A 13,758-nucleotide genomic window follows, 5' to 3' on the forward strand; every position below is an offset into this window, starting at 1 on the left:
ATGAACTTTGAGTAGATTGTATAAAAGGTCATATGATCCTTTGAAATCACATAGATATAGCACCCTCTTAACAGCTTCAAAGCCATTTCATCAGTTCAACCTTTTTGCAGCACACTAATTAATGCTCCTTTACAGGCCTTTTATCTTATGTGACTCTTTTTTTTTACAAATTTTAAAAAAAAGTTATATGAGAAAAAAAAGTAAGGAAATTTGTGTTTGGCAGATTATTTCTTTCTTGTAACAATGCTTCTTGGCAATAAAACGTATACCATTGAAAAGCCTAGAAATTCCGCTTTTAAAAGGTGCCACATGTGTAAGGAAGATGCATTGTGCTTTACAAATGTGGGAATAGCAGCAGAGCTGAGTCTGTGTTGCGCCCATAAAAAAAAACTTGCCAAATCTTTTCTGCATGCAGTCGATCTCCGGTCTCATAGGGCTCTCAGGACGCCTTTGCTATCTGCCCTTCACCGTCAGGCCCGTTTTCACTGCATGGTGTCGGCAACAGGCAGTTGGATCGAGGTCAAAGTGTGGAGAGGACACAATTGTGATTGCTGCACCGATAGAGTAAGAGCTTTTGCTGGAGGCAGTTTAATGGTGTTGAGCAGCATCTCCTTCACTGGAAAAACAACATCTCAATGCAGAAAGATATTGAGATGAGATTCTGCAACAATTCATGAATTGCCATTATCTCTTGTTACTTCAGACCTCAATCATCCAGTCCACTAAATGACACCAAACAAGAGTCAACAGCAGAATGAGCTGTTTGGCATTGGCAGAGAAGATTTGACAAGTTGTTCATGCTCGCAACCTTACTCAGCTCTGCTGCTCAAAATGTGACACCATTAAAAGGTGGAGAATGATAAACAGGCTTACAAGATGTATTGCCGAGAAGCATTGTTACAGCAAAGAAATAATCTACCATTCAAAAATTCCTTACTTTTTGTGCAAAGTTTGATTATTGTGCACATTTGATCAACAATTTGCGACATCAGGCTATACATCCTTCAACTTCTTCAGCAGAGCTAGCATTAGTCTGTCATCCTGGTCTGTATAGAGTACACTAAGTAATCAATTGTAATCTCATATTTAGGATATATAATGAATATTTCTGCTTTGGCAACATTGTAACAGTTACTTCATGTCAATAAAGCCCCCTTAATTGAACTCAATTGAATTGAATTGAGAGAGAGAGAGAGAGGGGGGGAGGGAGGGAGAGAGAGAGAGAGAGAGAGAGAGAGAGAGAGAGAGAGAGATACATGGACCCTGATAAACACCTGCAGCAGCAGACACGGCAGCATGTTCTTCTGGGTGAAGGAGGAACATACAGACGCTCTTGTTGGGTTTAAGAAAAGGTTTCAGCTCTTATCTTTCACTTCTCTTTTTCTTCTTGTGCAAGTCGGTTTTCAATTTTGGAGACTCGTACATGAAGATGGCAGCAGCTTCCACCGACGCAGAGCAGGGGTCCACAAAGATCACCCCTGAAGCGCTGCAGGAGATGCTCCAGTACTACAACCTGAGCCGCCAGGAGTTCATCAACACCTACAAAATCAAGCCGCTCGTGTACATCCCCGAGTTACCGTACAGCGCCAAGACCACCTTTGTGATCATGTACATGGTGATCTTCGTCCTGGCTCTGGCTGGGAATAGTTTGGTCATCTATATAGTTCTGAAGAAGCGCGCGACGCAGACGGCGACTGATATTTTCATCTGCTCTCTGGCTGTCAGCGACTTGCTCATCACTTTCTTCTGCATTCCTTTCACTCTGCTGCAGAACATCTCGTCCCAATGGTTCGGGGGTAAGTGTGAAGCCTCAACACGTATACAGTCTTACAGATGATAATGCAAAAAGTAGAATTACTAAATGTATTATGTGAAAGTAAAGATGTTACGTGGAGTTGGCCAGAGACTACGTAATAGTGATATGTGCACTTATAAATCTGACTTTAAATGATCTGTGGAATCCTATGTGAAGCATTTCATTGACATGAACATTTTATTATGGGTGCAAATTGTTGCTTGCATGCAACGGAATGCTAAAATGTATAAATAATTTATGATTTATTAAAAAAAAAAAAAAAAGCAACGTGTAAAAGTTTGGTATGACCAGCAAAATGTACCTATGCTGTCCTTAATTCTTAAATAATCGAAAGTAGTAAGTAAACGTTTTATTCAGGAGCAACACGAAGTATGACTTTTAATTTATAATCATAAATAAATGAAGCTTCATTTTATTTGATGACCATAAACATTTTGAATGACATGTCAAATATGGCTCAGAGAGAAAGGCCGACTGTAGAGCAGAATGCAGTGATTGGATGAGCGCAGGTCGATATCTGACTCCTGCAGGTAAACGTGTCTTTTTTCAAGAAATTGAACTTGAAATGGCTCAGGACGACAGAGCCATCTGTGTGACCATGAGCGATTAGATGGGCAGGTTAGCACCTCGCACTGCAGCCCATCTGTGAATGACTGGTGTGTGAAAGGCTAATGTGGCACGTAGAGTAAAAGGCTTAGAGTGACAAGAAAGGTGATCTAAAAAAAGAAGGCTTCTTTTTGTCTTAGATTTTACAGGCAAGTTTACTACACTTTTTTCATTCAGTTTTGTTTTTCTCAAATCTTAGCCAGTAAAGTAATTTCTTTTTTTATTCCATATCTCATTAAAAAGGCTTTAGTGCAAGATATTAGAAGCACAAAATAAGGCCCAAAATTCCCTTAAGTAAAACATATCTGCCAATGCAGCAAGCAAAATGTATTTGTTAGGTTTCTTGAAATGAGACAGAGGGTATGGACAGTATGTTCTTGATACTGAAAAGGGGCATTGATACTATACCACTAGAAATATGACTGTTAAAATCTGTCTCTCTTTCATTGTTCACCGTGGTTGAAAAGCTTACCGTTTTATTCTCCCATACACAACATTACTTTTGTAAGTGCATTATTTTGATCAAAAATGATGAAACAAGCCCTGAATCACAGATATTTCAGAAATAATGAGCAACCCTCAGCCAGCTGATTGTGCTGACCTTCCATGCCTTCTATAAACCAAAGTTTGAGAGGACATCACTGAGTTTGTTTCATCATGTCAAACTTTGCGGAAGTTTGGGTGAAATCTGAATGAACACGAGTGCAATGGTAGCAAAAAGTTGCTTTATACTTTCCAGGGAGCATTTCACAGTTGAAAAAAAAAAAGACTTCAATGCACACCGCTGAAAAGATGTGTCAAAACTGGTCAAATAGCTTATGTTTTTCACTGACTTTTTGATGATGTTGACTAAAAAATGTGGTCACATATGTATTATGTATAGCGATTTTCAAAATGCATCTCAGATTTCAAATGAGTGATCATTCAGTGCATCAACATCACCAATAGAAAAAGAAAAGGAAACACAGGAGTAACTGAGTCTGCACCTATGGGTCAATCTGTTTATATCAGAGCTGCACAGCCTTTGAAACACCTGCCCATGAGCACTCTTCATGTATTTGCAGAATGTTAATTAGTGCATCATATGAGAGTTGAATTTATGTTTCTACTCCAAAAAAAGAAAAAAACCAAGGGAAAATTGTTTTGGACAAATTTGCTGCTGCAATCATCCTCTCCAGCATCCTTTCAATATTAAATGAAAAATTGTTATGAAAAAAAAAATGTGTTTCTGAAATAGTGATTTTGAGCCTATTTTAGGCTTTGGAAATTTGAAAATGGCTTTAGATGTGGTTTTAGATGTTCAGACAACCTGTTGTCAGTCACATTTCAATATTATAATAGTGCTCAATGGGTAATTTAAAATACAAAAGAACAAATGTCCAATTTACAGCTTCTTTTAAAGTGAGATCTGGAGCTCAGCATGATGTCTTCTAAAGGAAAAAGGTGTGCATGAAAGGTGTAAATGCATCATTATGTGTATATAATCAGATCAGCCTTGAATCTCGTCATGGAAGCCTTAGTCACATTTTGTAAAGACAACGCGTAGGTGTTAAGGCAAACCTTACAACATTCAGGTACACATACCTGGCCAGATGTGTCAGCTCATTCCTAATACATAACATTGAGGTCTTTCCTCAAGGTGTGGAGACACAGAAAAAGTAATTGCTTGAGCTCCTTCATGGATTTCATTATATTTACATGACATAACAGCTGAAACCAAGAAGGACCCTTCAGTGAGATTTAATTACTAAACAGCTGACTATTACGAGTATCATGGCAATAATAGGCTAGCTTGAAACATGCGCTTCTATTGAATTAGGCTCATAATTAGCAGGGTGAAGCTCTTTGTGTATGTCTGACCTAGTTCTCCAAGCTTCATGAACTGTGAATCATTGACCACTATATTCATGTGCAAACACAAATGGTTGTCTCTAATGAAACTTCAGTAAAGAGGTGCAGACTTGAGCAGTAATGTGTATTGCTCTGCCTCCCCCCTGTACCTTATTTGTTTGTTTTCCCTTTGTGTTTCCTGCAGGAGTCCTTGTTTGCAAGACAGTTCCCTTTGTGCAGACCACAGCCATAGTGACGGGCATCCTCACCATGACATGCATCGCCATTGAAAGATACCAAGGCATTGTGTTCCCACTGAAAATGAGAAGGCAGTATTCATCAAAAAGAGCGTACAAGACACTAGGTAGGACTAAATGTGTCTCTTGTTTTTTTTTATCCATGCCTCCAGGTTATTTTTTCACTTTTTTTGTTTTTATCAAAATGTTTATTTTGTTGATTTTAGTTCTCATTAAATAAAGAATTAACCCTTTTCATGCCAGTTTCTCTTCTATGCCACTAATTTGTTTTAGTGATACATTTTTTAAAATTATTTTTCATACTAACAGTTAATTAGAACATTCAACTTCTATCATTGTAGTTTGACCTGGGACAATAATGACTTCGATGCATTATGGGTATTTTTGGTGCAATGTTAGATATCGATACTTTAAATCGTCAATCAATCAGATATGAACCCATAACATTTAATCTGAATTATATACCACTTAACTGCATTTGTAAAAAACAAACAAATATGGTTCACATAAGGCAATATGATTATTCTACGATTATTAACCAAGTCTGACATGGGCCAATCATAGCACACAACACTGATGCTGATGGATTATGGGGGGGTTTTTTTGTGCACTACCATCAAAAATGAAAAAAGGTCCTTAATTCTCTCCTATGGCTTAAGTATCAAGCCACCTTCCCCCTGGTAAAGTTGTTTTACTCCCCCTGGAATACACTGCACCTGCATACACAAACTCCTGCTCTAGGCAATGCTATTTAGATTTTTGTGATTTGCAATTTGCTGCGCTGAAAATTGTCATGGGAACACTAATTATGCAGATGTTGTGCGAGGGGGCATGAGTTCATGTTGGCGTTTAAATTTATATGGAGGCGGTTAAACTTCTCCCTGATCCACTCAATTAAAAGTCACATGAACTTTTTATAAAAACATTTTTAAACATATACTTCATTTATAAAGAGCACTCTGTGTTATTGAGAGACATGCTACCCACACACACAAGCTACGCAAAAGCATCAATAGTTATTGCATCACATTGATGCAATGTGGAATGTATCAGTGGAAGGATGTCAGTGTGAGGGGGCACTTCTGAGTTGTTGGGTGGTTCAGTGCTTTGCTCAAGGGCATCTTGGCAGTATTTGGGAAGTAACCTGGCAACTCTCGAGCATTGTCAAGCCCAGTACCTAGACCATTTTTTATTCTTCGATCTATACTTGGATTTCAGTATTAGATGATCTGATTCCCAACCCATGTCCATGGACACTGAGCTGCCAATCAATCAGAGAAAATAAAAAAATGCCTTGGGAATCACAAGCTCCCTGATTCCCCCAGTGTGGACGAGCCAGGAAAAAAACCCTCAGGATCCTATCCCAAGTCCCTACAGACTGAGCTGCTGTTGCTCAATCACAGCAATGAAAATATGCCTTTGGAATAGTTCTCCTTGAGTCCCTGGCCTGTGCATGCATGCTTGCGCACAAACACCTGAGCATGAACCACTCAAACGACATGAAATAGAACTGAGAATCACCTTCACCCTTCATTTCAGGGGAGATTTAAAAAAAAGAAAGAGGCCTTCAATGGAAATCAATTGGCCAAATTTAGTCAGGGACGAGGCAACTGGTTTTCAAATCAAAGTGTAGACGATTTGAAATTATAAATTATTAAGAATCTAGTTATCACAGTCAAGATGAATGCAGAAGAAAAAACTCAAATGACCGACAGTGATCAAGGAGGGCACATTTAAAATTAATTTAATAAGAGCAGCTTCCTAACCTTTTAGGTAAGGATGTGTTTTGGGGTGTGTAGTCTTTGATTAATTTAAGCGTTATATACATCATGTCATATATATATATATATATATATATATATATATATATATATATATATATATATATATATATATATATATATATATATATATAAAATAATTTGATAATAAAGAAAATCAGCATTGTATTAAACCTCTGCTATAATAACTTTGAGATAGTTCAATTGCATGATTGGGTTTCCTGTATACTGTTTATACAATATACAATTATGCTTTTTTTAAGGATTTATTTGTGATGTATTTTTTGTATTTTTTGTATTTCTATGTTTGGCTGCTCGTTTTGTCCAGGACACTCTTAAAAAAGAGATTTTTAATCTCCATGAGTTTCCCTTCCTGGTTAATTAAAGGTTAAATAAAATGATAAATGCTTACATATGAGCAAACAGAGGTACTCAATCATTTTTGTTTGAAAGCCATGCAGGTTTGCTTTAGAAGTTTCTTTGACTACACTCAATGAAATAAACCAATTCAAGTAGCCCTTTTGGGGGGGAGATAGATTCCAGCGTAAATTCTTTGAACAGTGTTGTTCAGCAGCAGAGTTTGAAAGCAAATGCACACTTTTCTGTGTGGTAAATGACAGAGTGATGATTGTCCTTTTTGTAACAAGGGATGATAGCATGATACGATGCAATCATCAATCTATAATTTATTTAATCCCCAAAGTACAGACCCCTCTCATGCTGGCCTGGACACATCATCTTTGAGACCCTCCCCTCCAGCAAGACGACAAAGTTTCTTAAAGCTTCTTCAATATTTTATAAAGGTTGTTGATATCTTTTTGTGTTTCCAAGATATTGACCGATATAGTCTGATGGGGGGCAGAGCTTATCAGAGAAACAGCTAATAACCGATCTGTTATCCAATCATTATACATCTTAGTACAGATGTTCAGGTTGATCCTGACCCACCAGGGGGAACCAAAAATACTGATAATGAGTACATAAAAGTTAAGTTGTTCGATTTTCACCTAAATTGACGTGCATGCTTTAGGGGTGAATAATAATCAATCAAAATCAAGTGATATTAAAATCTGATAAAAAGTGAATAAATGTTGGATTATTGATCAAGCAAGTATTGAAAATGTTGCTGTATATGAGACTATAAAATGACTACAGTAATTCATTATTCTAGATTTGTTACTTAAAAAAAATTAATTATTTAATTTATTCATTTATTTCAAATCATCAATGACGTTTTGTAACCCATTTGTCATTTTGGTTGAAGACCAAATGTCTTTTTAATACTGAGACAGAATGTTACTGAATTGTGCACAATGAGATGGAAAAGGGCTTGGAAAGGCTTTGATGGCTGTAAATGGAAGCAGCCTGACTTCTATCCTGGTGTATTCAATTGGACATTCATCTTGTAATTAAGTGAAGAGGGAGATAGTTGGAGAGCTGGGGAAAGCATCTTCTATATGAGTAGCACTCTTATTTTGCCCTTTTTCATTTCCTCTGCAACGCGTATCTTGTTTCTTTTCTTTATGTTTTATCATACAGCTTTTATCTGATGAGTGGGTATATGTTTTTATGTGTGTCATGCAGGGCTGGTGTGGATCGCCTCAGTGGTGGTGGGCTCACCCATGCTCTTTGTACAACAGCTCCAGGTAAGTGGTGGAGGTGAAAAACTATTCAGAACAAAAGACTTTCAAGAGCATCCTTCGGCTCTGAATGAAAAACTACGTACCCGTCACAGAAGCTTCCAGAACATATTAAACATGGACAGAATTAATTTCCTTGAGTGAATGTTTTGATTTTTGTGAAACAGAGAGCCAGGTTTCCAAAATAGAAATATTGAAGTATGTTTCTTTTTGGCAGAGAATTGAAAAGCTAATCAGGGAATAAGAGATATGTAATGTAATTGCAAATTGTAATTTTCTTTCTAGTTATACATAACCTTGTTTTGAGGCGCACACTAACAATACACTGCTGTTACAGTATATGCTGTAGTAAATGCAAGAGCTCCTTTCTCTGTCTTCATTGGCATTAAAGCATTTAGAGCCTCTCTCCCTCCTCTCTTAAAGGTGAAGTACGACTTCTTGTACGATCACTACCATGTTTGCTGTCAGGAGAGTTGGAGCTCTGTGACTCACAGGCAGGTGTACACTACCTTCATCATGGTGGCTCTGTTCCTTCTCCCTTTGGCCGCCATGCTGTTCCTCTACACACGCATCGGCATAGAGTTATGGATCCGCAAAAGGGTGGGCGACTCATCAGTCCTGGACACAATGAACCACAGGGAGATCAGAAAGATCTCAAGGTACATTATTAAAAACGTGTCAAAATGATGTCAAAACATGAATTATTGAAACAGAATCTTGAAGCAAGAGGTAAGACATTTGCGGGCAGAAGTGTTCTGGTGCCCTTTTTAGTCCTGGTAGTATTTGCTAATAGCATTTTTCAAAACTAGAGGTTTTGTGGATTTAAAAGCGGCTGACTGGCAGGCCATAATGCAATCCTTTAGCCAATGGTGATTGCGTATAATTTTCAGTTTTGGGCTTTTGTGCCGGTATTGGAGAGAAAGGACATTGGATAGAGATGAAAATCAGGGAGAGAGAGAGAGAGAGAGAGAGAGAGAGAGAGAGAGAGAGAGAGAGAGAGAGAGAGAGAGAGAGAGAGAGAGAGGGGGGGGAGGATTGACGTGCGGATTAAAGCCTCCATACATGGGACACGTGCACAAGTGCCCCAGTTCATTTTTACTTCTTTATCCATTTTCCCTGCCTTTCCTCCATGTTAGGGGACCCTCCAGCATTTCAGGATCCCTGATTAGAATAACAATGTCCTAAGATAGGAATATAGAAAACTGCAGCCAGAAAAAGGAAACAAAAATCCCAGGACATTACACCATCTCATTGCTAAATGAGTGTTCAGTGTCCTCACATCTGAACTCCGAACAAGAATATAAACACCTTTAAATTTTGCAACGAGAAACTGATGATCAAATTAAGTCTAACTGCAACTTATTTAAAGGGAGAACCATACATGCCGTTGATTTACCGTAAATTCCGGACTATAAGCCGCTACTTTTTTCTCACACTTCGAGCACTGCGGCTTCTACTCCGGTGCGGCTTATTTATGGATTTTTTATGGGGGACAATGAGCTTCTGCCGCAAAAACATTTGACTTCGTCACGTCGGATCTTAATATCAGTCATTTTGCGCTTCATGCTCGCACCCTCATCATGGAAAACACACGGAGAAATACATATGATGTAGCTTTCAAGTTAAAGGCGATCGACCTGGCTGTCAAAGAAGCTAACAGAGCTGCTGCACGTTAAGATGACACTGACAGCGACAACAGAGACTGAGGAAGTGAGTAATGAAGTCATTCTGAGGCAGTGAATGGATGGACTTTTTCTTGTGAAATATATTACGGTCATCTTTTTCATCAGCCGTGTTACAGACACCGTCGGCTAGGCTTCGTATTGTAACGGTTCATGTTGTAAAGTCAGTAGTTGATAATGTGTTCATAATTCCGATTATGTGGAGAGTCAGTGAATGCACCAGCGAGAACGTGTTGAGTGGCTGTATGAGAGAACGCTGGGGGAGAGAGTTGGATTGTTACGGCAAGTTATGGTTTTGCTCTCTGCTGTAAACGGCGTGGTCACGGCCGACAGTGATCGGGTTATTAAAAGTTATTATTTGAACGCTCTCGTCGTCCTTTAACGTCAGTACGGACGCTACAGTATTTGCGGATGTTACCGGTAGCCTACGTCCGTGTAAATAGCTCTTGTTATAGCGTGGACACCTGCGGTTTATAATCAAGTGCGGCTTATATATATACAAATACATTTATTTACTTATTTTTAGCCGGTGCGGCTTATATCCAGGTGCGCTCAATAGTACGGAATTTACGGTAGCTTAATTTCAGTATTGGATCTTAACTTGATGTTACGTACAATGCTGCCAATTCTTTTTTTATTTCTATCAGTAAAGGCCGTGCTGTAACAAAGACAAATAATCAAACAAGCTCTTTTGATTTGATATTTTTTTAAATAAATATTACATTTTCTATCCATTGAAATTATTGAATTAAAAAAAATATATCAATTTTCTGAGATAGTTTTGTTACTCTATTCAATTTTCAAATCCAGTCTATCATAACTTGAGATGAGCTTACAGGATGAGAGATGTCTATTCTTCATTGTCCAATGAGGGAAAATTTGTTTTGTAGCAGGAGCAAACAGAAAACAACAAACACAAGGACAACATCTGAGAAAATAAAAATGAACAATCTGACATCACAACAAAATATAACATTAAAGATTTGCTGAGAAATAATATACTGTCTGTAAACACTGTGAGAACAGTAAATGGGACCCATCTACCATGTTAATGTGGTATTGAAGGGATAAGACGTATTGTTAGGAGAGTCAAGGAGGAGATGTAAAAAAATACAAGGCTGTGTCTTCCTGTACATGTTAAAGAAGTGAAAGTTCTTTAAGATGCCAAATAATGTGTGTTTCTAGATAGGAAAAAACTAACTTCACCCAACTTCACAACAGAATGTTGAATGTCTTTAGTTAGAAAAATAATAATAATTCTGGAAAGGATATGTCAAGTATTGACATGTTGCTGTCTGTAACTAAAGGGCAAACACAAAGTGCCCTTTCTTATTCCAGTGAGAATAGCCTTTTAAAATATCCTCGCCTGGTGCTAAGGTTTACTCTCTTTCCCGTTAGCATCTTTTATTATAGACACACAAGACACAAGTCTATATAAGCAGCGAGGGCTTTAAGCTAACTCCCCTGTAAGCCTATCTGGACAATCATAAACTCAACCCAAGAGAACGGAGATCGTCAAAGTCTCTATATAGGTGGTTCTCAGAGGTGATGGATAGGTGAAAGTTAGAAGGGTGTTAACAGGAGGTCGCTTGAGCTTTCAGTCAGGTATGACGCAAAAAAACCCCGTAAGATTTATTTTATCTACACCATGAATCGTTTTTCTACACCTGTAATGTTAAACACCTATTAAAAAAGGAACATGCAGGATAATTAATCTCTCAACTGGGAGGTTGGGGGTTCAATCGCTTAAAGCAGTCACAAGACTAGAAAAGTGCGACACAAGCAAGTTTGTTGACCATTACCTGTTTTTGTAACGAATAGCCAAGAATTTAGGGTCAAGTTATTTAAAAATCATTAAAACAAAGTAAAGCAGACAATCCAATCTGTGTCCTTATCTGTATTCTTATCTGTTTCAAACCTTGCTTGTTTACTTCTTTGAGGAGGGTCGGGATGATTGAGATTATTCTGATTCAGATGTAAACTGTAATAAAACTTTTAAGTAGGCAAAAAAATAATAATTGTTACAAGATGTTGAAACATTTTATACAATTTAGGGTATTTTGTGATTGAATGTATACAAAAAAAAGAAAGAAATTAGTTTGGCGGGGGGTGGGGGGGGTAAAATAGGACTTTGAACTCATAAATGATTCCAATTAAACTGCTGTTAATAAAATAGATGTTACAAAACAACTGTCAGGATATATTGCAATGTGTTCATTTTGGCCCAAGTTCCAGATTTGGTCGTTTTTAAATGTTTTTAAATGCTGGATTTTCTTATCATGAATAGAAAAAAGTGGACTCCCAAATCCTTAATTAAAAGATTAAAGTTTTTGGCATTTAATGGGTTTAATGGCCAGGGAACGAGTGGTGATGATGTGCTGTGAAATTACTGAAATTATAACTGAGATCACAGTTCTCTGACATTAACATTTTTATAATAAGCACAGAGTTCTATTGATGCTGTCCAATTAAGTGCGTGATTCCCAGGGTTCTGACATTTTTCAAATGGACTCACTGCTGGAGCTCGCACACAGTTGAAAGAGTTCCATTATTAACATTGTAACCTTCTTAACCTTCTTCACCATCAACAGGAAAAAGAAAAGAGCTGTGAAAATGATGGTCACCATCGTCCTGCTGTTCACTATTTGCTGGGCTCCTTTCCACACAGTCCACATGTTGTTTGAGTACTGTGAGTATCACTGGAGCCTAAAAGAGTCAATAAGATTTATTATGATACAGTGACATGTTCAGTCTTTTCATTGGCAGAATATTTCGTGATATAACATTTTGATGCAGTTTAATTCGTTGACATTTTCGACAACATATTAATACAGGAGATTTCAGAAACTTGTATTTATCTATAAAGAGGATATTAGGAGGTGAGAGTGAGGTAGAGATGCACCAAAGAGCAGTAGGTGGAAACCTGAGGCCGATGAGACGAGGACTATACAGACTTAGTCAAGTACATGTGCTTTACTGACTGACCATTTGAAGCCTTTTGTATCTAATAAATCAACATATTTTTCTGTGTGGCGTCAGTCACTTACAGCACTCAATGTAATGATATAATCAATGTTATACATTTCACCTGTCAGAGGTCATGTTATGGCTGTTTGTTCTATATTTTATATTTGGGCAATCATAATCTAATTGATGTTTTTGGTATCAATCAACATTGAAAAAGGGCATTTCTGAAGTGAATATCCGTGACATTGTTAGGAATCGTTTTTTCACAGCCTCAGATGAGACTTTCATTTGTGTCTTTGTGTATTCTTAAAGCTTAAGTTTTCATCTTTGTGTTTCCCTGTCCAGACGACCTGGAGAACAAATACGACGGGGTGACGCTCAACATGATCGTCGCCATCTTTCAGGCCATCGGCTTCTCCAACAGCTTCAACAACCCCATCGTGTACGTCTTCATGAACGAGAACTTTAAGAAGAGCTGCGTCTCCTCCCTCTCACACTGCATCAGGAAACCCAACCATCTAGGCCATCCTGCGGTTGGGCCCAAATTAAGCGTGCAGTTCATTAAACCCCAAGGCAGAGAAGCCTTCCTCGAATCAGACGAAGGCAACAGCTCGAAGCAGAACTCGGCAGATAAAGGCCATTCGAGTTCCGCGCAAAGAGAGAGCACTCTTGAATTAATAGGAGAGAAAACCTCCACCATCCAGACAGAGCTGCCCGCAAACTGCTCTTCTCAAGTGAAATGAGCAAACACAGACTATGAGTTCCAGTGTTGAACTGAATCCACCACCTGCATATGTATCAGATGCAAAATCAAGTCTAACAGATGGGCTTTAAGACTGAAAAATACAAATAATTGCACATCTACAGTGCCAGTTGTTAGTGTTTTTCCCATTCTGGTCAGAGAAGCGGCAGAATTTTTAACTCCTACAGCGAGTATGTTTAGTAATGCATCAAAAAAAAGTGTTTTAACATCATCCCAGATGTACAAAAACCCTCAGTAATGTTTCAGAACTGAAGCATTTATTTAAAAAAAAAAAAAAGCCCACGGACAAGTCAACATTTAATAGAAAAGGTTGGCAGATCTGCTTTTACTACACTGCTTACTATGGATTAGCTAAGTGAGCTACTCAACAAAGAACCTCAGCAACATTCAGGTTACCTCAGTTGCAAAAGAAATAT

The 13,758-nt window shown here is 38.0% G+C and overlaps 1 protein-coding gene across 1 annotated transcript; it reads left to right on the forward strand.

Annotated features, from left to right (window-relative positions):
- The first annotated feature begins 1,319 nt into the window (after positions 1-1,319).
- On the forward strand, positions 1,320-13,489 carry qrfprb (pyroglutamylated RFamide peptide receptor b). The gene is made up of 6 exons (XM_079334228.1): positions 1,320-1,796; positions 4,458-4,616; positions 7,875-7,936; positions 8,354-8,589; positions 12,204-12,301; positions 12,925-13,489. The coding sequence occupies exons 1-6, from the start codon at positions 1,424-1,426 to the stop codon at positions 13,320-13,322; spliced, it is 1,326 nt and encodes a 441-aa protein (XP_079190354.1). The 5' UTR covers positions 1,320-1,423; the 3' UTR covers positions 13,323-13,489.
- The last annotated feature ends 269 nt before the right edge of the window (positions 13,490-13,758 follow it).

Source organism: Symphodus melops (assembly GCF_947650265.1).
Source record: "Symphodus melops genome assembly, chromosome: 21".
In the NCBI taxonomy this organism is placed as follows: Eukaryota; Metazoa; Chordata; class Actinopteri; order Labriformes; family Labridae; genus Symphodus; species Symphodus melops.

Excerpts from the sequence above, each read along its gene's own strand:
- qrfprb (XM_079334228.1), top strand. The coding sequence starts at position 1,424 with ATGAAGATGGCAGCAGCTTCCACCGACGCAGAGCAGGGGTCCACAAAG. Across the intron at positions 1,797-4,457 it reads CTCGTCCCAATGGTTCGGGG|GAGTCCTTGTTTGCAAGACA; the intron begins GTAAGTGTGAAG and ends TGTTTCCTGCAG. Across the intron at positions 12,302-12,924 it reads CCACATGTTGTTTGAGTACT|ACGACCTGGAGAACAAATAC; the intron begins GTGAGTATCACT and ends TTCCCTGTCCAG.